Source organism: Kogia breviceps, chromosome 2 (genome assembly GCF_026419965.1).
Source record: "Kogia breviceps isolate mKogBre1 chromosome 2, mKogBre1 haplotype 1, whole genome shotgun sequence".
NCBI lineage: Eukaryota > Metazoa > Chordata > Mammalia > Artiodactyla > Physeteridae > Kogia > Kogia breviceps.
In genome coordinates, this window is record NC_081311.1 from 31,463,223 (window position 1) to 31,490,456 (window position 27,234).

The 27,234-nt window shown below is 42.7% G+C and overlaps 1 protein-coding gene across 3 annotated transcripts in view; it reads left to right on the forward strand.

The window, feature by feature from the left end:
* Positions 1–27,234, forward strand: part of PIK3AP1 (phosphoinositide-3-kinase adaptor protein 1) — a 113,998-nt gene that overhangs the window by 11,353 nt on the left and 75,411 nt on the right. Inside the window, exon 1 of one of the 3 annotated variants that reach the window (XM_067024946.1) lies at positions 2,750–2,798. The exons of 1 other annotated variant lie outside the window; for it this stretch is intronic. Coding sequence is in view for 1 of the 2 variants with exons in the window: in XM_067024945.1 (XP_066881046.1) it covers positions 4,724–4,754 (31 nt within the window). In the remaining variant the exon portion in view is untranslated. Of the gene's footprint in view, positions 1–2,749; positions 2,799–4,721; positions 4,755–27,234 lie in introns of those variants that run through there. One more of the 3 variants, XM_067024945.1, reaches the window with a different exon arrangement.

Here is a 27,234-nt window from a genome sequence, read left to right on the forward strand (position 1 = left end):
GGTTAGGACCCAGGATTCTGCATTTCTCACAAGCAACCAGGTGCTGCTGATGCTGCTGGTCAGGGGTCCACTGAAAACTGAGCCAAGGTCTAAGCCACCCTTCCTTTGTCACGTCAATTGTCATGTATCTCTGTTATGCCTGGACCATTTTCTCAAATCTCTACTTTTTCTGGAAATGAAGGCACCATCACAGAAGGGTGAATCCTGGACCAGTGTTTAGGTATAAAATTAGACCAGTGTTTGATGCTTAGTCCAGTAGACTTCAGGGTAGGGCTCCTGAGTTTTCTTCCTGGTCCCCAACCCATAGATTCAATGTGTTAGCTCTGACAGCTTTAAACCTCTCAGTTTTCCAGATGTAAGTGGTCCTGACATTGGAGTGGGGGTATACTTCCGTCACGATCCTCACTGCTTCTTCATTTAATAGGACCATTGATCATAATTACTATGCCACTAAAAAAATGTTTTGGAGGTTTTATTTTATTTCCCATCCCCTCTCTCCAAATTTGTCAGCCACCTTAAAATTGAGCAGATGTTTTAATTAAGAGTCTTCAGTGTGTTAGAGCAGCCAGTTTATTTCCCAAGATCTTCATCTGTAAAATGATGGGGTTGGACCAGATGATTTGGAAGGTTTCTTCCAGCCCCCCAGCGCTGTAATATATCATTATAAGTTTTCTAAATAGATGGCAAATTGCCCAGAACCTTTTAAGTGTTTCAGTTTAGTTCCAAAATGTCTGCAGGGATATATACCCAGTGCATAGAAGACTGTACTATTGTTCTGAATTTTTTGGACTTGTTAGGTGATTATTTTAAAATAAGGAAGTGAGAAAAACCCAGGTACAGCACAGAAATTATTTCCTCTTTTTACTGGCGCTCTATTCTTTGCTGCATATCTCACTGGAATATAAAAATAGATTCTGTTAGTCTGTGTGGGAGAGGACTTCGTGGGTAACATTGAGTTTTATTTCGAAAGTTCTCATAATTTTGTGTGTCCATGCATGCGTGTGTGTATGTTTGTTGTGTTGAGGGCAAAGGGAAGCAGTGAACCCAATTCTTCTAGTATTTTTCGGGATTACATTGGAGATCTTGTCTGCTTCTTTTTGTATGTGTTTTCTCTTTATGCACCCCCAATCCTTCCTCATGCCCTTTGTGCTTCAGAAGTGTTGACGGTACCCACAATTATAATGTATTTTGCCTTTTGTTTACATGGGAGAAAATTTAGAGGCCTTCCTTTCTTGATATTAATGTTCTAATCTGAATGTTAAACTGGAGTTTAAAAGGAAAACAGTTGGGATACATGTGCTTTTAGCTAGTCTAATAGATTCCAAAATCTTCACCCAGATTTAAAAAGGAACATTTTTTTCTGAAATAAAGTACTGTTGACCCTTAAACCACGTGTGGGTTAGGGGCGCCGACTCCCCTGCCCCCACCTGTGCAGGCAAAAATCTTCGAGTCATCCCTCGGTATTGGCAGGGGGTTGGTGCCAGGACCCAAGCAGGATACCAAAATCTACGGATGCTCAAGTCCCACATAGGCCCTCGGTATCCGCGGTTCTGCATTCGCAGATTCAGCCAACTGTGGATCATGTAGTTGATCATTTTTACTGAAAAAAATCTGCATATAACTTGTCAGCGCAGTCAAACCCATGTTGTTCAAAGGTCAACTGTAATACATGTTTATCATAATGTTAAAAAAAAAGAAAATGAAAAAAATGCCTGTAGGCTATTTCCAATTAAAGAAAATAATGTTGCAGTAAATCTTCACACAGCTTTGTGCCTAAATCTTTGTGAATCTCTGTTGATTTCCTCCCAGCCAATCTCCTTAGAGCTCCCAGAGATGGTGTTGCACACCTGCTCTGTGCATCTCCCCACACTCCCCACATAACCTGAATTCATGGCCCTTACTGTGGTTTTTTTGTTGTTGCAGTTTATTTACTTATTTTTCTTTCCCTTTATGCCTAAGTCAGTTATTTACATTTACATTTTCTCTTGCAAAGATACTCATATGGGGAACTGCCCTGCACCCCTCCTTCCCCTAATGGAAAGAGCTAATACTAAGGTGAATGCTCTGACAGTTACCCTGAGTCAGGCACTGGGCACTTCATGGGTGCTTATTCCCCTCACAACCCTGAGTGGGTAGATGGTTTTACCCCCACTTCACAGATGAGAAAACTGAGGTTCAGAAAGGTTAAATGACTTGCATGAGGACTGGGAATAGCTCACATTGGAACGTAGGGCCTTCAGACTCCTTCTCTGCTTTGCCTTGCTTACATCTAAGCCTCTTCCCCACACCCTCCTCTTCCACGTGGGAACAAGAAGCATGAAGAAAGCCTGTGAAAGAGAAAGGATTAAGGACAATGAAGCTTCCCTGAGTTCTCTAGACCACAGGTTCCCAAGTCAGACTGGGCATTGGCACTGCCCCTGCACTTTTGCAGGTGCCTCAGCCCCACCCTAGACGTACTGAACCAGAATCTCAGCGGTTGGTTTGGGGAATATGAATTTCAAAAAGCCTCCATTGTGGTTTATGCTCTGCAGCCATGTTCTGGAAGCTCTGCCTCCAGGCCTGCTGCCCTGTCGCTTGGTTTTCCGGTTAGAGGAGCTGGCAGCAACTCAGGCCTTGTGGGCTGTCACAGGGCAGGTCACGGGGCAGTGTTCCCAGGGGCTCGGGGCTTGGCCATGTCACAGCTCACTTGCACGTCACAGGCAGCAGCTCTTAGAGAGGGGAAGAGTGACAGACCTTCCCAGCAAAAGGGAAGTCACCGTGCCTTCCTTGCTCTCCTTGGTGTGGCGGCCTCGCTGGTGGTAAGTCATTGATGGCTTCTGGGCTTCTGTGGTGTCTTGCAGAGACTGAGGGGAGAATCTGACCTTGGACCTCTTGAAATTGATTGTTTTTGTTCTGCTGTTCTCCTGCCTAGTGGCCTTGGGCTGTTGGGTCTGCTCTCTCTCAGCTGTGAGTTAGTCCACATGTAAGGCTCCTCCTTGAATTCCCTGGCAGAAGAATGCTTTCTTCCTACAATCTTCCTTTTGAAATAATCTTTGATTTGGAGAAGAAGATACCCAGCTGGGATGATAAAATCTGTCCCAGTGTCACTAAAAGCTACAGCATGTCCAAGGGTCCTTTGGATATCCCTTGCCAGGTAACCTGACCGCCTTGTAGAACAAGATACTTTCTCCTAGCTGCACCTGAAACACTTAACGAGCACTAAGGCCCATGATAGATTTTTGTGTCCGCAGAACTTTCCCCCTGAGGCCTCAGAGTCCCCTAGGATTATGGATCTCCCACAAAGCTGTGAACCTCATCAGCCACCCAGAGGCAGCCCTCTGCTCCCAGTTGTTAGACTTTCTGTGGCCCCTCAAGGAAAATACCTGCAAGTCTCCTTGTCAACTGTGGTTGGTGAGATGCAGTGAAAAGGGAGTGATGAATGCTGAAGTTTCCACTAGTGTGAGAATCTCAAGTTTGCACCTGTTTTTTTTTTTGGAGGGGGGCGGTATGCGGGCCTCTCACTGTTGTGGCCTCTCCCGTTGGGGAGCACAGGCTCCGGACGCGCAGGCTCAGCGGCCATGGCTCACGGGCCCAGCCGCTCCGCGGCATGTGGGATCTTCCCGGAACGGGGCACGAACCCACGTCCCCTGCATCGGCAGGCGGACCCTCAACCACTGCGCCACCAGGGAAGCCCTGCACCTGTTTTTGTCTAAACTTTCTAACACAAGCTGGAATGGAAATATCAGATATAGGAATTTTATCGGTTAGTTTCTTACCCCGCTGTTTCTGTAGTTTTTGCATTTCACTTCTGGGACTATGCTAGAGGAGGATACTAGAACTTAGGAGCAACCTGATGTCTGTTTTACCCCTTCAAAGCCCTTTTGTAAACATTATCTCATTTGGTCCATGCTATTTTCCTATAAGGCAGACATTATTATTATCATCACCATTTTAAAGATGAGGAAAACAAGGCCTGGCAGGTTCACACAGCTGCTTTTCCATTAGAGCTGGGATTGGAGGAAGGGCCTCTTGCCTTGTTGTTCAAGACCTGCTATTGCCTTATCTAGATGTCACAGTGAGCCTTCCATTCTCAAGGCCCTGTGCTGGGTGCTGGAATAGAGCAGGGAAGACAGATCTAGTCACTGCTATAATAGTATCTATGTTCTAGACCAGCACTATCCAAAAAATGTATAATGTGAGCCACATGTGAAATTTAAAGTTTTCTAGTAGCTGCAGTTAAAAAAATGAAATAAAAAGAAACAGGTGAATTAATAATCTGCTTTACTTAACCCAATATATCTAAAATTTTAACATATAATCAATGTAAAATTATTAATGAAATATTTTATATCCTTTTCCTCATACTAAGTCTTTGAAATCTAATGTGTATTTTACACATAGAGCACACATTTTAAATGTTCAATAGCCACGTGTGGCCAGTGGCTACAACATTGGACAGTATAGATCAAGAAGGATGCTTACTTCTCAGAGAATTGGGGCCGTATCTGTTAAAAGTTTAATACATTAAATGTCATGTGTGTTTTTAAAAATGCCTGTCCTGGTTTTTTATTCATTTATTCATTCAGTCATTTAGAAAATATTGAATGAGTATCTGCCAGGTGTTGGTCTGTAGGGAATACCTCTTCATCTTTTTCTTTCCTTTCCTCTCTGATCTCATTCTTGCCTTTATTCCTCATTCCTCCCTTTTCTTTTTCTCCTTCTATATTTTGTCAGCTGTTTAGCTATGTTCCCAGGCTCCAGAAATACAGTGTCAGGTAAGACAAAATTAGCTTTGATTAACAACAGGGTTTCTGTCCTTGGAATAACCGGTTTATCATCTGAACTAGTGAGACTGAGCTCCTGGCAACCTATGAGAAGGCAGAATCAAACCAGGGTGCTTCTATCTATCTACCTACCTACCTATCTAAATTTTTAAAGTATGTATATAGCAGGATTTATATATATTTATATATATTTATGCTGGTATATATATATATATTTATACTGGTTTATGAATTCTTTTCCTGGAAGGATACACAAGAAATTGTTGACAGTGGTTGCCTTTGGGTGGATGGTGGACATTTTGAACTTTTTGTTTTAGACATTTCTCCAGTGTTTTAATTTTTCTACGATGTTATTTTTTGTTATCAGGGATTTTAGAAGAGAAAACTGATGGGGTCATGGGGATCTTATGGATCTAGAGAAAGGAGTTGGGCTTACACCAGCTAATCCAAGTAGTTTGAGCTTTGGGTTAAGTTCCTTTGTACAAACTCCTTGGCCTTTTTCTCAGCTTCATTAGATTGATTTTCTGGGTAAGGGGAAGTGACGTTGGTTTGTGTTATTGCTGTAATGTCTGTACCATCACTCACTCCGTATGGGCTATGCCTGAAAAGAGGGAACAGCTACTTATCACTGAGTCATATTCATACTCTTATCAAATGGAATTTGACTCTTGTGGAATTTAGATTGATGTCTTCTTAGGTTACTACAGTCTATTACAAGAAGTAGTCTTTATTACAAGAAGTAAGAGAATGCGGGTGTATTTCACAGACTCTGACACTAACGGGCTGTGCCACCTTGGGCAAGTCACCTGGCCACCCTGGACCTATTCTTATTTTCATTAAAATGCTGGGAGGAACACAAGTTGACATCTCAGAGCTTTGCAGCCATGAAATTCCATGATTCCAACCATGTTTGATTTTAAGTATCTTACGTTTCATTGCTGGTTCTCAATCTGATATTTTTCAAAATCCCATCAAGGTATAGTGTATTATTTCAGCTAAAAAGTTATCCTTTGCAACAGAATTTTAAACAGAACCTGAAATGACATAATAATAGCTTTCTGTTTATGGACATTAGCCCAAGTTCAGTCTTAGGAGAACATAACAATATGCCATTATCTGTGTGGGAATGAAAGAATGCATGTATTTAACATTTTATATATATATATATAGTTTATTATGGTGTACATGTAGATATATGAATGTGGGCTCTTAGGAAGATAATGGGGGCAAGGGAAATGGGAGCAAATATGCATGACAGAATGGGTCTGTTAATTTCCCTATTTTTGCAGGATGTTTTGACAGCTTTTCAATTTAGTTTCCACCGCCATTCATGTGACTGAGAGTGTGTCTGAGATGGCTGAGGAAATAGGATGATTTATGCTGTAAATGACTCTTTATCTGCTCATTGGAGAAGTTACTGAAACCATGGTAGCCTTGTCATATAGACTGTTGGGCAGAAAACTTCCTTATTTAGCCAGTTGGGTAAAATGTAGTTGTAAACAGTGGTAAGTTGGTTTTCCACGACACAGAAAAATGAACAAAATCAATAATTGATAAACTTGCCTTTTCTGTAGGGGAAAAAGCATTTGGAGACTACTTTATTTTCACTGTGGTTATGTTTTTAAAGAAAATACTGGTTTCCACTGACAAGTGTTTTGTGCCCAGTAAATGGTAGATGGATGGATGACTGTATGGGTGGGTGCAACCATTTTCCTTACTCTTGAGCCCATTTTTAATGTCCTAGTTGGAGAAGAAGATATCCTTCCCATGAGTATCCTTAGGGAGCCTGTGCTGCTGGTGCCTTTTGGATCATCATCTGTTACCATGGAGCAGGTTTGTCTTGTGGTCACATAGTCAGGATGTGTCTAAACAGAAACTGACTGATTCAGAGCAAGACAGGGTCTATCGAGTGCATCTTTTTTGCTCTGTTCATACTTTAAAAATGTACCAGATATGACAACGCATCCCAGAAAAGAACCAGGTATGCCATTACAGAGGCTAGTTAATAATTTGAATGGTTAACTGCATGGGGTGCATGTGGATCGTTAGTAGCAGAAATTAAATTGGATGTGTCCTTTTGAAGGAGAGCATTAAAGTGAAGAAACCTGAAATGATCAGAGGAGACCTCTAGAATTGGCTTAGTGGTTTTGGGAATTCCTTGGTAGGTTTTTTTCCCCTGGGTTTGTATCTTCTGCGTATGTGTATCTTCCTTATCTCTCTTACAAGGTTAGACCCATACTAGCCTTTAATTTAAAAGAATACTGGTTGAATGTGCATATTTTATCTGCCAAGTCGCCAGTTTCACAACAGATTGTTGGCTCACTCTCTAACATCTGATAACACAGGAAATAGAGGGGAGACCGATGAAATAATGAAAATGCTCTACTTTTAAATTGGACGAAAATAAGTTTTCTTTTACATATACAGCTAATGTTTGAGTCTGTAGCTATTGTTAAGGCTTGCAGTGGGATAGACATTCATCAAAACTAGCAGATAGGAGAATATTAGCATTAGCTGTTGACTTTTTTTTTTTTTTTTGAGCGTGTAAAATGTGGGAAAACATTTCTGTTGCAAGATATGGCATTTAGCATCCCAAGTGGAGTTGTAACCTGAAAAGAAAACTGGGTTCACCCCTTGGTGGGTGTTGAGCCAGAAGACACGACCTAGCCAAAGATCAAGAAAAGGACTGATTATTACTTGCAGCAAGTAAGGAGAACTCTGGGCGCTTTCCCGAAGCAGTGTCTTCCTGAACAGCAAAATTGCGGAAGTTTTAAGCTAAGGGTATATGCATATTCATGAAGGGGCTTGAGCAGAGGAGAATTAACGTAGAATTGGGGCAGAGGTGGACAGAGTCCAAGCTTTAGTTGATTGAAGTCGGGAGGGTCAACTTCATCATTCCATCTCCACCTGGGTGGGGGCCTTAGTTCCTGTAGAACTCAAAGATATATTATTATGTGTATCCCTTGAGGAGGAACTAGGACTCTGCTTTATCACTGCACTATTGTGTGACTGCCTTCTCTCTGTTTCTGCATTCGTTTGTTCGCTTAAGATGTAGATTACTGGGAATTCCCTGGCGGTCCATTGGTCCCACTTTCACTGCCACACCTCGTGTTCAATCCCTGATTGGGGAACTAAGATCCTGTGAGCCACGCAGCCGGCCAAGAAAAAAAAAAAGATCATCAATTACTGAGACCTGTTCGAGGGCAAGCATTGCGGCCAGGCTTAGATCACAAAATGGCTTAGGTCAAAATGGCTTCTCTTAAATCAAGAAAGTCATTTCCGTTTCTCTTTCCAGGGACCCTCTAACCTATCTGCTTACAGAGTCAACCTGTTATTGTTCTGAAACAGATCCACCTTTTCATTTTCCAGAACTTTCTGAATTTCTTCTCCCAAAGCCTTGGTTTCTTGCTAGAGAAGGTCTCCAACTGTGATTATAAAGCATTTTCATGTTAGAGGTTTTTCAGGAAAAATGTAATGCTGAAATAATCATACAGTAATTGGGCAACCTAAATGTTATTTTTAATAACAATCCCTTCCATGGTCCAGGGTGTTCATTCGATCAAAACTTGCCCATACTCTGGAAACAATCTAGCTTTAGAGTCTCTAATGGGAAAAGAGATACAGGGAGCCACTGAGTCAACAAGATGGAAATATAGAATATTAACATTAGAAAAGGAAACTCTGGGCTCATCTGGCGCAGTTTCTCTAGTTTAAAATGAACAAAGTAGGACTGAGAGGGGTAGGGACTGCCCATAGTTACACAGTTAGTGGCAGAGATGAGACTGTTCATTTATGTTGATGTTCAACAAATATTTATTGAGCTTATGGAGTGCCTGCCATGGGGGTGGCACTCTGCAAGGCCCTGGGAAGACCTGATGAAAAAGTCATACTCAAGTCCTGCTTTTGCAGAGTTTATGTGTCCTGGAGGTGGATGGCCACTAAACAGCCAGTTGTCCTGTTAATTACTTAATGCCAGGAGTGTCCAGCATTATGAAGCAGAAGTCAGGGAGCTCCCTATGAATAATAAAGGGGACCTGTGATTTCCTGAGGGCCCCTTTGGTAGTTCCTTATTATCATCCATTAAGGAAAGAACGAGTTTCCTGAGCATCCATCTTGGAAAAAAGAAGAAAAGGCATGGCTTGTAGTTATGGCAAGTATTATGCACCTGTTTATCTAATGGTAACGTATTGCCCAAGTTAACCATGGCTTTCAGGCAGGACTGTCATTTTCTCAGAGTAGTGATTAGGACTGTCTAAAATTTTACATACTTTTACTTAATTTTAAAAGGAACATTTTGATTGTTCCCTTAAGTTACTATATGGCAGTGATATTGAGGTATATATTTACTATGTTCCCACAATTTGGAAGTTTTACATTCTAGTTCACCTAAATGTGAGTTGGTTGGAAGGACAGGCTAAAGATAAGTTGACAATTAATAAGAATCAATATAAAATTCTGCTCAGGGCTCAAGAAAATAATTGAGCAGTTGTACAAGAGCAGGATGGAGGGATATATATTTAAGAGTTGCACTTGTAAGATCTGGTGGTTTTAGTTGAAGGCAAGCTAAGCATGGTCAACAGAGCACTGTCATCTCCAAAACAAAGTAAATGCCACATGAGGATTTATGAACAGAAGTATTGGTGTCCTGGAAGAGGCTCCTCCTCTACCCTTATAGGTCAGTTTACCTGAGAGGTATTCTCTATGTCAATGGGAAGCACATATAGATATCCATCCATTCATCCATCCATCCATCCATCTATCCACTCATCCATCCATTCAATTATTTTGTTTATTGTCCCCTGAATGGAATGTAAGCCTCAGGAAAGTGGGGATTTTGTTCACTACTGTATTCCCAATGCCTAGAACAATGCTTCACACATAGTTAGTAGGCCCTCAATAAGTTGTCAAATGACTGATTGTAGTGAATGGGGTAATTTCAAATTCTGTCAGATAAACAGTTGAAGGAAATAAATCTGCTATAAGGAAGTTTCACTGGAACCATGGAAACTGTCTACGGAGTTTTGAAGGCCTTTCACATGGAAAAGCAGAGGAGCAGGACTTTTCTGTGTTTCTGAGGTGGACAGGGCAAGGAGCAATGGATGAAAGTTGGAACAAGGGCAACAGTGCAGGTTTAGGAGGCCCTCGTAATCCAAAGACAACTGATCATAGGAAAAGGTCAGGTTAAAGTGGATACACTTAAGCAGGGACCAAAATTTCACAGTAAATATTACAAAAATTTTTTTATTGGGACTTTGTTTTGAAAAGGAACTCTAAAAGTTAAGAAAATAAATTTATTTGATCATATTAGCACAAGTTTTATTATAATTTCAGCTCTATACTAAGTCTTAAGCCACACAAAGACTGAATCAACTCTTGTTGGCTTTTATGGAAGAGGAATTGAGTACAGTTTTCTGACACAGTTTTATGCCAGCACAAAATAACATTCCTTAGTTCGCATTTGACTTTTCAAAAAAACAGTTGTATTGAAATAAGATTCACAACAAGTTTGACTTTTACAGTTTTCAAGGCCACCTTTCGATCATTATGTAGTCCTATCATTTGCTTTTGATAATTGGGCAGCATCTCTGTGGACTTTATCCTGTTCAGTTGGTTACCTTTCCAATGGACAGTGACTTTACTTGTGATTCAAACAGTTTTCCAACGTCACTTTCATCAACTTTATAAAAATGATGACTCTTTTGCAAAATCTAGAATTACCCTATATAACCATATCACATTGCATTTAGTTTATTGTGGATAAATTCTAAATCTAGGAGGGAATAAGCAATAAATATGTGACATTAAGCAAGCAGAGATGTTTAAGTGGAGACCAATTTTGTAAATGCGCATCTTGTTAGTAAATGCTTTTATGTTATGAAAAATTTAGCTTTCCTATGATACCATAACTGTGGAGAGTTGAAATAGGAGTACTCAGGAAATGACAAGGCTGCCAAAGTTGGAAGCCACCAACATGGGTTCAGCTCCCAACCTTTGTTCCACCAAGCAGAGAACTGAGGGAATGAGTATCTTGGAACATCTGTAACCCATCCCATTTGGTAGACCAGTTGGGAAGCTTTGCCGTTAATGATGGGATCTTGAGTCAAAACAGTCTTGACAGGCAGGAACACTGGCTCCAATCCAACATATAACATTTAACAAGGCTAGGTATTTATTTGTAATTAGGTCTCAAACTTCATCCCCCACTCCCCCCCACCCAAACAAAACAAACTGAGCTATAGAATTATAACATGGCAGAGGCAAAGTCCTGGCTTCCATGGTTTACATGAAAAAGAGCTGGGGGTTTGAGGTGACCACATGCTCAATATGACTTAGCAAGGTGGCACAACTGCTCTAAAATGCAGTCTTGAGCTGCCCTTCTGAACAACAGCCATATTGGCAGAAATAATGGCCCTTCTTGTTTTACACACGGACTGTAGCTACCCATCTGGAGTAGCTATTCGCAGAAGGCGAAGGAGTGGAAAGTTAGGTTGGAGGGATGGGGAGGCACATAAGCCAGAGCTCTCTCTTTTGGGGGCCTGCTTAGAAAGGTGAATGTCTGCAAATTGGCATCATTCTCTGATGAGTCATCTCCAGGAAGGAGTATTACAGCCCGTAGGAGCTGCCACTCCTTATTCCTTCCAGTTCTAACTCCAGGGAGGAATTGATACTTGTTCTCTCTGGTCCAAAATTTAAAAATCCCAGGGTAAGATCCAACTAATTGAACTTGGGTCAGGTGCCTAACTGTAGGCCAAGGGGATTGGAGGACTATGACTGGCCCATGTTGATAGCCTGGGGAGTGGGATTTCCAAAAACTTGGCAGCTTCCACCCAAGCCACTTGGTGAGAGTGGAGGGATTGAGAATTTTCCCAAAGAGGGTCTGATATTCTGTTCTTGTCAAGCAAATGCAAAAGACAGTTGCCGCAATGAGGGATCTGGAAACATGCCCGTGCCTGAGGAATAGAGGAACGGACCAAGGGGTATTTAATCATAGAATTATAGAACTGGGGCTAGAGTGAAACTGAGGCTCAGTATTGTCAAATGACTTGCCCAAGGCTACTCAGCTGGGTAGAGACAGGAGCCCAGGCCTCGAATTCTGAACTCAGAGTTTCATCCACTACACTTGATTGTCTTCCTTAAAGAAGAAAATATCAAGGAGAGGCAAGAAAATTACCTTCAAACATTTGAAGGACTGGTATGTGGAAATCAGAATGGTGTTATTTGATGACGTTTCAAAGGTCAGGTTAGGATTCATGGGCAGTGGTAACCGAAAAGCAGAATTCTACTAGATTTAAGGAAGGATGTCAACACCTGGAATGGCCAAGCAATGGAGCAGGCTGCCTCAGGAGGTAGTGGCCAGAAGCCCCGTCATCAGGAGCCTTCAGACTAAAGACTGCATCCTAGAGCAGTCGTGCTACTTTGCTGATCCCTATTGAGCATGTGGTCACCTCAGACCCCCAGATAAAGACGTTTATGCAAACATCTGCCAACGATGCTGAAGAAGGAATCCCTCAAATTCCTTCCAACCCAGGGACACTGTAGATTAAAAACCTGGACAATGCTGCTTTTCACTCTTTTCCTACAGCTTCTACCAGTTGTACAGCGTTTACAGTGCTAACTGCTGTGCTGATCATTTTACAGTGATTATCTCATTGAAACTTAACCCATAATATAGATACTATTATTATCTCCATTTCACAGATGAGACACAGAAACATTAAGTGACTTTCCCAATGGCATGTGGGAACTTCATTTTTGCTCCCAAGCCCCTAGACTTAACCACTACGTTCAATGGCTTCTCAAAAACTGTTTGTTTCCAGTTCAATTTTTACAGTGTCTTTCTCAGGTGTTCTCAACATGTGGTCTTCAGAACACCTGTGTGAGAACCATATATTTTTGGTTTTGATGCAGAACCAAATATTTTGAAACTCATATTTTTATAAATATTCATGTTCCCCCATAGGTTTGATTACATTACTCTCAGCAGGCTCACAGTCACTATCTGTCACAAATGTGCATTGACTGCCTACATCCTGAATTGTTCAGAAAAAAAGATGCTTTCAGAACACTCATGATCTAAGTAAGGAATCAACTGCAGTTTCATATTTGCTTCAGGTGATCCTGCTGTCCTCCCATTAATATGTATTTATCAAACACCCACTCAGTGAATTTAGTGAGGACTTGGTACTGTAATAGATGCTGTAGAGGCATTACAGATTCTGTAGAAAACATAGGCTCTGCCCTCAAGAATCCTCATGAGCTAAGCTGGCATGTGGGCATTCCTCTGTTAAAGGCCAGTCTCAGCGTACGGGACTTGCTAACTAACAGGGAGGATGGGAACACATCTCGGCCTTGCCAGTCTCCCCCTGTCCCAGCCTGTGTTGTCAGAACTAGCTCCCTTATTCCCTACTGCCTCATGGGGTCAGAACTTGAGCACGGAAATGTCAGTTAAGAGGGCCCTGGATAGGAAGGAAATCAGTTGGCCAACGCAGTTAAGTCTAAGACGTGGAGTCGGCAGGGCCAAGGTTCTAGTCCTGGCTTTGGTATCCAATTCTGGGTTAAGGGGCAAAATACTCCCAGACTGCATTTCGTTATCTGTAAAATCAGGTGAAAATGCCCACCTCAGAGGGCTATCAGCAAATGTAACTGAGAAGATAAATGGAAACACATCGCCCCTCCCTTCCCCACAGCCACCTCCTTCCCCTGGGCTCATATCTGCTCTTTGATCAGCATCTGCCTGCTGGGTTTTCTCCCCGCTTTCTATCCTCATGACTACTGGTTTGCTTTTAAGCCCAGATCATTTCTTGTCACAGAAACTATATCTTTTTACTTTATGGTAATCCTTTTTTTTAAGTTTTAGAAATCTCAAAAATTATAAAGGTAATGAATGTTTGTAATATAAAAAAATTTTAACCATCAGAAATCTGTAGAGGGAAAAATGAAAATATTTGTCTGCTTCCCCCAATCCTCATATTCTTAGAGGTAACTACCATAAACAGTTTGATGTGTCTTTCCAGACCATCTTTATGAATTTATAAAATACACACAGACATTTTTTCTCTATAAATAGAATCATTGTATACATATTATTCTGTAACTTGATTTTTTCAATTAATCGATTTTGTAGGTGTGAATTTATACACACGTGGACTTTTTTTATAAAGTAGTTTATTGTATACATTATATTGTGCAGTTTGCTTTTCATCTGAGCTCATAGACAGCTGTCTTTTATTTATGTGTGTGTGTGTGTGTGTGTGTGTGTGTGTGTGTGTGTGCGCGCGCGCGCGCGCTAGGCGGGCCTCTCACTGTTGTGGCCTCTCCTGTTGCGGAGCACAGGCTCCGGACGCGCAGGCTCAGTGGCCATGGCTCACGGGCCCAGCCGCTCTGCGGCATGTGGGATCTTCCCGGACCGGGGCACGAACCCGTGTCCCCTGCATCGGCAGGCGGATTCTCAACCACTGCGCCACCAGGGAAGCCCAGACAGAGCTGTCTTTTAATTGGTCTTCTTGTTTCCATCTCATACCTCGCCAGCCCATCCTCCACCAACCTGCCAGAATGATTTTCCTAAAACCCAAATGGGGAACCATTGATCATAGGATGAAGTCCAGACTTCTTGATATGACAGTTCAAAGCTCTCTACCATCTGTCCCCTGCTGACTTCTGCAACTTTTTTGGAGTATTTCTTAGATTTTGTTGTTGTTGTTAGCAGAAACCTTTTGTCCTCTGAACAAAACCTATGTGTACCTCCAATGTATTAAACAGGTAAACATGGAGCTCTTGGGGTTAATGTGTACATAGGTGGGGCCTCTAGACCCCAGCTGCTCAGGCACCCTTCCCTGTACCCTAAGCCCCATTCTCTGTCCTGCTTTATATTCTCTCTTAGGGCGTGTTGGTCCTTCTTTGAGATCAGCCTCAAAAGATCAGAGATGCAGACAAACCTTCCCAACTTCTCTTTTTTCATTATAGGCCTGCAACTCAATTCTTAAAAAACAAACTTGGAAGCTTCTTGTTAACCTTCTTACCTGCAGGAAATGAATTTCATGTTTATTAACTTTTTGGTGACATATCCTGAATGATTCCTCTTGGATTCTAAGATGTCCTCCCTTAGACATTGAGATTTAGAGAGCCAGTTTTGGAGACTTATTCTTGTCGCTTTTCTGTCCTTTTTCATGGTGAACATATTAGTCCTTCTCCTATTGTTGACCTTTTCTCTTTGCTCTAGAGTTACTATTATATTTAGATCTTTATGATCCAAAGATTGTGAGGTCCTTCATGATTGAAGCAAGAAGACCAATTAGAGGACAGCTATCCATGAGCTAAGATAGAAAGAAAGCTGCAAAACAAAATGAATCCAGCTGGATGGTCCCAGTATCTACCTCAAAGCCTGGCACATAGTAAATGCTCAATAAACTTTTCATCCCCAGAAAGCATGTCGGGTATGACAGACAGTTCCCTCTGCAACAAGGGTGAGGAAGAGATACAGTTATTCCCATTGCTGGGTGTGTGAGGCCCATAGTTTGCTGTCAATATAGCTTTGGAAGTGGTCCCTGGGGCTGCAGGCAGGTACAGATGATCAGCATCCCTTCTTGCCAAACCACAACCTGGCTGCCTCTGCTCCTCCCATCTGCATGGGCCTAAACAGAAAGGGGAGACTTGGGGGTGCTCTCTCTTTGCTTAATTCACACCAGTGATAGGTTTGTGCATCTTGAGTTTGATAACCACTGATGACCATCCGAAAACCATGCTGGGACCGTTTTAGATTCGACACCAGTCATAAGAAACTCTGAAGAAAAATCAAGACATAAATAACTCACAAGCTGAATTTTGTGGCTTTTGTGGATCTATTTATTTATATTTTTCAAAAGCAGTAAGTCTACAGCCTTAAGATACTCAAAATGACATTCTTTGCTTCCTTTGACCACAAAAGCCACACATCTGCTTCATTACCCGGAGACTGTTGGGGGAGATTGCAATCTTCCTACTTATCTTTAAAAAAAGCAAAAACAAACAAAAGCCAGGAACTCCTGTGTTGGTTGCAATGCATATGTTGTTTAGGCTCTTCAACTGTTAGAAAAGGATTTGAACTTTATCCCCAGCCTGTCTGGTTAATTGGCACCATGGCATATCTGTCAGAGGGTGTCATCTCACATGTTCTGGTCTCTGATTCCTGTGCTCATACTTAGGTTTTCCATTTTTTAACCCTTCTTGGTACATTTTTTTCTAATATGGAATGTGTTCAGTTGGCTCTTGCCTTTTCCAGCTATTTGGAAGGTACCCATTCTGTCTTAAATTCCGCCAATTGTGCCTCAACTTTTTTTTAAAAAAAATTATTTTTTAACTTATTTATTTTTGGCTGTGTTGGGTCTTCGCTTCTGTGCAAGGGCCTTCTCTAGTTGCGGCGAGCGGGGGCCACTCTTCATCGCGGTACGCAGGCCTCTCACTGTCATGGCCTCTCGTCGCGGAGCACAGGTTCCAGACGCGCAGGCTCAGTAGTTGCGGCTCACAGGCCCAGTTGCCCCGCGGAATATGGGATCCTCCCAGACCAGGTCTCGCACCCATGTCCCCTTCATTGGCAGGCAGACTCTCAACCGCTGCACCACCAGGGAAGCCCTCAACTTTTTTCTTAAGATTGCTGACACAGGTTCATTGGTCTTTGAATGCATTGGGATCTTCTTTTTGATTATTTCCCTACACTTTCCTAGGTAACTCAGTGGCATGAATCTCCTCATTTCTCCTCCAGCAGAGCCCAGGCTCCCCCTCCCGTGGTCTTATACAGTAGGACATATTGTACAGTGCAGCCTGCCTGCTCATAGATCAAACTTAATAGATCAAGCCATCTTTTCTCACTGATCTGGTATTGGTCTCAGCATTGGTCTCACTCAGTGGTCTAGACATCCATCCCCATCCACTGGAGCTGGCACTTGATGTGAATGAAACCAGCATCCCATTCCTGGTCTTGCACTTTTCCCACATATCTCACTTAATATGTAATATTTCTCACTTTTAGGCATATAAGGTATTTTGACCACTGTTTGGAAATACCCCCACCTCCTGCTCATGTTGCCTAACCAGCTACGCCAATGCTCTTGAATGGAAAAGAATGACTGAGACCCTTCATGAGCTGCCTTGCATTCCGCAATGCCCGACTGTTAGAAGTGTTTGGGAGAGGCTTCTTTATCATTTAGGGTAGGATTCAGCCCCATCTCCTGCGTGGCAGAGCTGCACCGGGAACAAGTCACAACATTTTCAGAAATCTCAAAATGAATGTCCTCTGGTGAGGTCTACTAGGTCGTAGTAGTAAAAGTGAGCCATTGGTCTAGTTTCTGCTGTCCAGGCTGAGGTCATGGGCACAGCCATGGGACGGGCATCACCTCCTGTATACAGATACAACCTTTAGTATTCATTCAGAGAAAATACATTAAGATTTCTGTGACATTTTGGTATAAAACATCTGCCATATGATGGAATTAGAAGAGTAAAGCTCTTGAAGTCTTGGATGAAGTCTCACTCATCTTTGTGAGATGTAGCTCTCAGCATATGTTAGCATCTAGTGCTCAATAAATATTTGATGAACGATTGGAGTATCACATTATAGTTTGGCTTTAAATAAACAAGATCAAATTATTTGGCTTATGAAAAATGACTTAATTTTGTTGTCTCAATTTTCAGTACAACTGAATTGCCAATTTCTGAGACTGTAAGTAGCAAGGGAATGAGATGGAGTAATGAGATAGGTGCACATTAATTTGTTTCTGGGGTTAGTGTCATAAGTAGATTTTTTTTTGGTCTTAGTAAAATTTAGAAAGGTATCTTTTCTTACCTTTTTCTAAATCTGAAATATATTTCCAACAGCTGCAAATACTCAGGGCTCTTGTGGCATTTTACTCTAGAATAAGAAAAAAGTAGACCTCTTGGGTGGGGATATTTTATCCTTTTATCTCTAGTTTACTCTCCATTAGCTTTGCATATTTCCACATGGCCTTGAGCCACATTGAATATCTGAATATCTGAATATCTGAATATCTCCTCTTCAGTCAACAGGTGAATCCTGAAAATTTCAGATTTGCCAATTTCACATTGAATAGTCAAACCGAAATATTTTATTAAAAAAAATTTTTTTTAAACATGATGCAAATCCATTTTGAAATTAGCATAATTTTCTGCCCTAGCTCAGGGTCATTATCTCGGGGCACCTTTCAAGGGATGGTTGTCACAATTATGAGCGAAGCCTTGTTTTGATTTTAACAATTTCCAGTGCAGAGGCGAATCCTTAAGACTTCAGCAATGTACAGCCACCAACTGAGGGAGAGAGTGTATGGTGCTAAGTGTCTAGAAACCACTTCAAATGCCTGTTTTTAGAACCTCGTTACAATCTGTTTAAATGCAGTTTTTCAAAATAGATTTTTAATGGTTATCTTCTGAATAGCTCAGATTAGCAACTGAAAAGAAAAACAGCTCTTAAAAAAAAGTAGATGATATCAGAGGGGGGGAAAAGTTGTATTTAATTCTGTGTGATGGTTGCTATGGTGACGGTTGAATGTAAATTTCAGTTTATGTAAAACCCTGCCAAGGTTTTGATTAGAGACCAGAGGCAAGGCTTGGTGTCAGTTGGTAAAGTGGCTAAAAATCATCTATTAATGGGGCAAAAGAAAAAAAAAGAATGGGGTCACACAGCTCTCTCCCCACCCAGGTATCATGTCAGCACATACTAACCACATAATGTTGACCAAGGCAGTACAAATTAGAGCAGGGAACGAAAAATGGTGCTTCTCTTCTCCGTTGACAATTTCTTCCTTGAGGAAATTGAAGACAAGAGAGCTTCCTTGGGGAGGAGGCAGCTCTTGCAAATATGAACTCCCAAGTGCCAGTTTTATTGGTTTGAAATAGGCGTTTGGTTGTGAGAAAGGAGATTCAAGCATCAGATGTCCTTTGCAGACCCTCTAGCCACTCTTCCCCATCTTTTGAGTACTTGCTCAAACCAGCAAGAAGGAAAAACAAACACCTGTCTAGAGGGGTTAATAACATCATGTTACCCTAAAGCTTCAGGCTTTAGAATTGTAAATCCACCTGGAGAGTAGGCTTTTGCCTCTTAAATTAAGGGATTTAATCTAAGAAGGAACAGTTAAGGATCAGTTAGTAACTGAACTAATTACAAACAGGTGTTTGTTTAACTATTGCTACCTACTTATTTCTTTAGTATTTATGTGTAGTTGCTCTAATAGCACACCCCCATATACTTATTTATTATTTATATTTGTGTTTATGTTTTTTAAACAGGGTATGAGTGAGAAAGCATAGCAATTGCTTTCCATTTATCATGTCTATAAAACATGGGTCTTCAAGTCCCTGGGCAAAATGCCAAGTGGTCACTGCCCACCTGGCTAATTGCAGACCAAAGAAGTGAAGACAGACATGGCCAATCTATGCTATGGGCACTCAGGGTAATTGTCAGTGTCTCAATTTCAGTTGCCGCTACTCATGTCCTAAGTAAAATTGGGAAGTAACTGAATTTGCCTTTTGATAACCTTCTAGCTCTTTTCCCTCCAATCTCCAGACAGCTCACTGCTCAGCAGCCCCCTGATTCAGCACCTTCGCGTCCAAAGTCACACACTCTGACTGTGGAAACACCCTAGTAGAGTCCTCCTCTTTTTTACTCAACTTAGAAATGCCCCAGTTTCCAGAATGATCTTTCTCTTCAACACTCTCCCACATTTAGTCAAAATCTCCTCTCCAAGGTGACTGATCTCAGCATAATGCGAGAAGGTAATTGGATTATTTATGGTCCTCCTTAAAAGATTATCTAGCGGAGTGCCAGACTCTGGTCTTAGATTTCCTTTCCAGAAACCAGACCTGCTGATATCTTGATCTTGGAGTTAGCCTCCAGAGCTGTGAGAAAATAGATTTCTGTTGTTTAAGCCACCCAGTCTGTGTTATTTTGTTACGGCAGCCCTAGAAAACGAATACAGATTTATAGATGGATAACATTTGTAGGTGGCTGGGTAGTTATTACACTGAGTGGTAGAAGCATTATTCAAAATTATCTTGATCTAGTTCAACGAGGTTGATCCTAAGTTCTGCTCTGAGGTCCATAAAAGCAACTCAACTAGTGCAGCAAGTTAGATGTCCAGCATGGCAATTAACTTGTAAAGATGAACTACAGGTTAAGGTTGACTACTTGATTGATAAGGAGCCAACAATATGATGTTGCTGCTGAAAGCTGTTACAAAATTAAGCTCCATTAATAAAAAGATAGCTCCCGAGTCGTGGAATATTATAATTTCACTATATCTACCTAGAATGGTGTTTCATTCTGGGTGACACCTTTTTAGGAGGAAACTGAGCAACTAGATTATATCCAGAGAAGGGCAACCAGAGAGTTTGGAAACATGTTGTATGAGCTGTCATGTTGTGGAAAGGGTTGTGGCTGTGTTCTGAGTTGTGGGGGAAGGAAGAACTCTATTTGAGGTGGATGTTCTTGGGAGGCAGGAGTGGTGGACATTACAGTGGAAGTTGCAACATTCCTTCCACCCTGGATGATTAGTGGAGTCAGTGAGTGCCTGGCATCCCCCTGGTGATAGTTACTGTGCTTGTGACATATGTTGAAACAGGCAGAGTGTAGGGGAGAGTCGATATTCCATGCTCGGGGGGAATATTTTTCTCTTTTTCCTCTGGTCCGAAGTGAACCTGCAACTGCCATAACCATCATGCTACCAACCTGAGAATGAAGCTCATGTTGAAGATGACAGAATAGAGAAATGGAAAGAACCAGGGCCGTGAAGATGTTTCTGAATCCTTATGTCAGCCACCCCCAAACCTCCCAGCTGCTGGACTTGCTATTCTGAGAGATAAATGTCCTTGTTGTTTAAGGCATCCTAAGTTGGAATTTCCTTTACTTGTAGCAGAACCATCTTAACAGATTCTACAGGGTTGGGCTGAAGATAAGGATGAGCTTTCACAGATAATTCCAAATACCCATCAGTGGAGTTAGACCCTTTCAAGAAGGGAGCTTTTGTTACTGTAAGTATTCAAATAGAGTTTGACTATGATTTTTAAACAATTCTTTATTGAGTGGAATTTTGCTCTAAATGATTTTCAAGTGTCATTCAAACCCTGACGATGTAAGATTCAAAAATAATTCTTACTATGGTGTGAGTGACCGTGAAGCTGAACTTTTCCCCGGGACATTTGCATTATCTCCAGCATAACTCAGATGAAGCTTTTATTAGTAGAATGTGGAGGTGGAGGTAGGTTTTGTGCATGAGAGCCTTCCAGGTGCTCCTTGCCTACTTCATATGAGTGAGTCACTGTCCTCTTTGCCTATAAGGGTCTGTGTCTGGGGTCCCCACTTTGGGAGGTTGCTGAACCCTAACCAAAAGGGAAATAAACCATGTTGTGACTGCTGGATTTGCAAAAGACAACATAAAAAGGGCCTACAATATCATGGAGAGGAAAAGTGAGCAAGGGCAAGGTTTTGTGGATTGTGGGCTCTTAGTGGGAGGGGCACAGAGGCTGGGGGAGGGGTGAGAGGTAGACTAAACCTTGCAAGGATTACAGGGAAGCAGTTTTCCACCTGCTTTTTTTAAAAAAAATAAATTTATTTATTTTATTTATTTATATTTGGCCGTGTTGGGTCTTTGTTGCTACACGCGGGCTTTCTCTAGTTGCGGCGAGCGGGGGCTACTCTTCGTTGCGGTGCGCAGGCTTCTCGTTGTGGGGGCTTCTCTTGCTGTGGAGCACAGGCTCTAGGCACGTGGGCTTCAGAGGTGGGGCGCCCAGGCTCATAGTTGTGGCTCGCGGGCTTAGTTGCTCCGCGGCACGTGGGGTCTTCCTGGAACAGGGCTTGAACCCGTGTCCTCTGCATTGGCAGGCAGATTCTTAACCACTGTGCTACCAGGGGAAGTCCCTTTCCACCTGTTTTTAACCCATGCTCCCTTTTGACAAACGTCCCCCTTCCATAGTTCATTTTATAAAAATTATAGTTAAAAAATGTTAAACATAATAGAATATTGACTGTGCTTTAACAGCTACACAGTTTCTCCATTCTAATTCATCACTGACAGGACATTTGCAAACACTCCTGCCTTCCCTCTGAGAAATTTTGAATGACTGGGATAGATTTTTCTTGATACTGGTCCCAACGTTGATTAGGTTTCTAGTGGTTTCTGTAATTAAATATAAAATAGTAGTGAAAATTGTATTTCGCCCTCATGCTCATGACTCTGAACCAGAAAGTATGATCTCACACTGTGTATCTTGTATGATACATAACCAGACTGGGCTGCTTGGGGAGAAATGTTCACAGAAGCTGAGAATGTAGTTGGCGAGGCTGGTGTGGTGTCACTCACAGAGTGTCAGGGCTGGACAGTGGCTCCGAAATACAATTGTATTGTCCACTCTATCGTAACGCCAGGGAGGCCATCTGTGAGCAGGGATGTGACTCACTGGGGGCCCAATGGTTAATGAATCACAGACCTGAGGGTAGGAGTGTGAACATGCCCAGATTTTACTTCAGGGGATCATTTTTTAAGAATTTGGCTTTGCAAGGAAATCAAATCTGATTGATTTTTCAATTAGTGAGAGGGATCAATGCAAACAGGAGGCCAAGGTGGTGTGAAGAGACTAATTACTAAGCTTGTAAATATTTTCATGTGTAATGGGGGCAGAAGACTGTCCGACCAGTGTTTCTCCCTGGTGGTGGGAATTCTCAGGCACTGGGCATTTCTGGTGCCAGGGTGGCCAGCACTTTCCTAGCTCTGGCTGGGGAACCAGAGGAGAAAAAGAAGCCAAGTTCGGAGATGGGCTCAGTGCTCACGTTGGCCATACGTGTAAGTGGCCAGCCTGTTTACTGCTCTGAGGCTTTACCTCCACTTCCGAGAGACTTCATCCTCTCTCAGGTGGAAAAGCCTAGTCAGCTTCACTGGGGGGCACTCAACCAGTTTCTTTACTTCCTGCCCTTGGCTTTCCAACATCAGGCTAAAACAAGGCAGCTCAAGTGTTGGATTCCAGCTCCAACACAGAAACTTTAAATTCCCTAGAAAAGTCCTTCTAAAATGGAGAATATCATTCTGGAAGAAACAGTCTGATCAGCTTTGTTAAGATGTTAATTATTCAATAAAATCAATAATTTTTAGTTTGATTTTGACTCTTTTCAGTTAAAAAAAACCTGAAGGTCATTCCTTCAAAGATTTTTTTTAAAAAAACAAAAAAACAACCCAAACCCAGAAATCCCAGCGTGTTTTTGGTGACCCTCTGGGAAATGGGGGTTAGAGAAAAAGCCTCTGAGGTAGTGGTAGAAGGGGTAAGAGTGTGGTTTCCAGTTTGGGGGCTTGTTTTTTGTGGGTTCTTAGTTGTTACTGCCACCAAGGCACAAGTGTCAGCAAGGCTGGGAGAGGCCCAAGCCCGCTGAACTGGAGCCATGAAAGCTGTGATTGCCCTAGGTCATAGCCAGCCCAACAAGGGGACACTGTGGATTCCAGTCAGGTGGAGTGGCCAGAAGCCAGCAGCGGCCAGCAGTGACCACTACCAGAAAGATGGCCAAGGTTTTAAAGAAAGAATTAAGGTCACAGAGACAAAGGCAAGCAAGGAGTCCCAAACGGGTGCTCAGAACACATACAGCATAGCAGGGTCGTTTCTCTCTGAGCCTGTTCTTGGGGGTAAGGTGTGCTGTCTACGCTTTCATTCAAAGGTGGACAGCTGGCAGGGGACAGGCCAAGGACATTGCAGACGAAGTGCAGCAAGTGGAAGAGAACAGAGGGAGTTGTGGCTGTAGATGGATTCTGGCACAATACAACCCACCTTTCCCTTTCAGGAAATAGCCGAACTAGGAAAGTCCCTAAGACCTTTCATTTGTAGACAAACTGGTTTGGTTGTTTGAATTGTGATACTGCCAAGCCATGGTTTTAAACTCATAAAACTCAAATCCAAGTATGTAACAGTGGGGGCTGTTCTCATGTCCTAATTGTTAATAGAAGTACTTCATTATTAATAATAATAATGGTCAGGGGAATGGCAGCTGCCTTTTTATTGAGCACTTAATATGTGTCAGGCACAGTGCTCAACAATAACAATCCTAAGAGGTTGAAATTATAATTTTCATTTAACAAATAAGGAAAATGAGGCATGGAGAGGTTGAGTCACTTGCCTAAGGTAACCAGCTATAAGAGCTGGGATTCACCTTAGATTGGTAAGAGCACCAAATCTCATGCTCTTAAGGACTACCATATATGTGGCAGCCATGAGAATGCATCTTGCAGACCTCCAGCTGCCAGGAATGCAACTGACTAAGGGCCCCAGGCCTGTGCTCTGAATCCATCATGGCATTTTCCCACGGGCTGCTCCCAGCCAATGACAGCATGGCAGGGATGCTATAGCAGGTCAGCTCCCAGAAGACACTGGACTCCTCCAATAGCCAACTTCATCTTGCGGAACTTTCTTTAGACTACTCAGTGGTCTAGGTTGCTTCCACCTATCCTTCCTTCCTGCAGTTCTTCATTCAGGCTCAGTCCATCTGGTGGTTTTCCCAGCTTCCCTCCCCATTTTCTGCTGCAGGCACTTTCCCTAATAAAATCCTTGCATGTTCGATCCCATTTTAGCGTTTACTTCTCAGAAGACCTGGACTGACACAGTGTACCACACCAAATTTCGGGACAGCTTGGTTCAGCCTCTGCCAACATAAATTGGGGATTAGTCAGTTTCCTGCTTCTCTTCAGATTCCACGCTAAGAGGCTCAAGGCCCAAGGCCTTGCAGTGATCCTCCCTGTGTTGTATTTTTCCCCCCAGCTGGCAACTTAGGTGGTTGGTCTTATTCATCGATTCATCCATTCATGCAAGAAGCATTTATTGATTTCTCATGGTGATTTCTAGACCCCGGGGATCCAAAGATGAATGTCAGGGAATCTGCCCTCAAAGAAATCACAGACTAGTGGAAGAACAATTTGCTTGACAGATAAACGACTCTAACTGCTAATGGCTCTTCTGTGCTTACTCTTTGTCAGGTACTCTTTTAAGTATTTTACGTGAATCAGCTCATTCTATACTTACAACTATTGAATGAGGTAGGTGGTATTATCATCTCCATTTGCACACGGGGAAACCGAGGCACAGAGAGAGTTGTGATTTGAACACATGCAGAGGCCTCTCGCTCACTGCTGTGCTACACTGCCTCTTGCCATGCCACCTCGTCTAAGAGTGTGACTGTGCCTGGGGAATGCAGGCTTCCACTGCGATGGAAACCCTGAGCCCAGAGCAGTTCAGTTCCCACTTTAAAAATCCCTATCAGCTGCCATAGTGATCTGCTGGGCAATCTGGTGGGTGCAGATGCCTGCTTGTTGTGGATAATCAAGACTTGCTGCTCCTGCCTGCCTGGAGGTAGCAGGATCTCTGCTGGTGTCTGTCTCCATGGCTACCCAGAGCATCCCTGGGTTGCCTGACGCTCACTTCCTGGGTCACGTTTGACTGGCTAGCCCTGGACTACTGTATGCAGAGGTATGTCCTGCCCATTTCCACATGGAGAATCACTTCATAGGCACTCTCATTCATTAAATGAATAGTAACAAAAATAACAAATACTTTGTCTAGTACTTTGCAGTTTTCAAAGGGCTTCTAAGTGTTTATCACTTAATCCCAATAAGCCTGTGCAGCAGGCCAGGCAGGTGTGAATATTCTCATTTTAAAGGAAAGGATACTGAAGCTTTGAAAAGTCACAATACCCCGTGACTTGGGAGATGGAACTTAAATCCAGGCCTTCTGTGGCTTCCTTGACTGTACTCTTCCAGATCCCCTTGGTAGCTGCATTTATGTTGCTAGGAAATACTACACCATATCTTTAGAGCCTTGCCCTTAGTAGCCAGGTTTTAATTATTGGGGGCAGTCAGCAGCTCCTGTTTTTTTTTTTAAATTTTGGGATAAAAAGTAAAAGGGTTTTTATTCTGACCCACAATTATTTAAGCAGATTTGGATGCCATCTTGTTGCTTTGTATTTTTTTTTAAGCAGAGCACTGAGGAGAGCATGCTCCCACCCCAACTTGATCGTACATGAAAACCAGATACAGCATTTCAGGGTGAGGAGTGAGAGAAAGTTACCCATTCCAAAGATGGAAAGTGAAACTGACCAGTCCAGTTTCATAGTTTCAGCTGGTTAGAATGCTAAAGGTCAGCAAAAGTGGGGGCAGGTAAACACCCTCTTGGCCTTTCCTGGAAGTGTGATGACTGAGTGGTAGAGAGACAAAAGGAGCAGAGTTTTCTTTCCAGTTTCTTAAGCTTGGTTCTACTATCAAGAGTTGCCTTCATCCCGTCAGTTCTTGGCTGGGTGGAAATAAACTGCATTTTCGTGATCTGCTCCAAACAAAGCCCATGTGTCTGTCCTCACACCAGTAAATCCAGATATCAGTGTCTACTTAGATTAGAATTGATTCCTGAACCAGGAAACCAAGAAGCAGCAGTTTAAAGACTAGTTATTAATGGCCTCATTACAAGTCTGTGTCATGCCATTTGAGCGAAATTTACATACAGAGAGGAAGCACATTTATAAGTGTCCGTAAGAGATGAAGAAAGAGGAAGCTTTCATGGGGGGCTGTAGTAGCCCCTGCTTTGTTAGCAACAATGGGGTTTCCTGAACAATGAAACAGGGACCTGCTGGCCTCCATCCCTGAGAACCCTGGTGGAGAACTTTCTCCCCAGTGGTGGCCTTTGTAATGTAGGTATGGCCAGTGTGTCTTAAAGCTCTTGATGAACTTGGGCAGTGAAGCTGTGCTTGGTTGGAGCAGCCCCAGAGATGACGGGTCCAGGATAGAAATGGGTTTCTGTGGAACCTGGATCCCATGATGTGGCAGCAGATTTTTCCCCAACCCTTCCCAGATTTATCGCAGAGACTGGTTGAGGGAACTTCAGCCTGTGGCCAGGAAGCAGCTCACACAGGGAAACGATTTCCCCACTGGGGTCATGTTTCCCGAGAGCAACTGCTCCTTTGGTCTGGGAACTGGATAGGAGATGGGCATCTTGAGTTCTTAATGTGGTTCAACCATTAAACCAGCAACTAATGACCTAGGGCCAGTCAGTTCATGTCCCCAGGCCTCCAGTTCTCCCATCTGCAAGAGGGAGGTGGTCACATCTGTCACATGTGCCTGGGAACACTGAAAAGAACAAATGAAGACACATTAAAAAGTTCTGAGGCACCGGGTGGTGCAAGAGCTCCAAATATCCCTCAGCTTCTCGTGTGAGGATAGAGTGACTTGGCCCTGGTACTCAGGAAAGTTTCCTGAAGGTTGAACTTGGGAGGGGGTTGGAGGGCCCCAGCCCCCGCTGGGCAGGTGGGAGAGCTGGAGGCAGATTTTATCATTGGTGGACAGGGGTGAGCCCACACTTTCATTGGTTGTCATGGCAGCCTCAGCTGTGGGGCTATTTATATTCAAGCTGAAGAGCAAGTAGGGTGAGTTGGGGAGGGGACGGGAAGAACCATCATCCTTTGCTTTAAAAC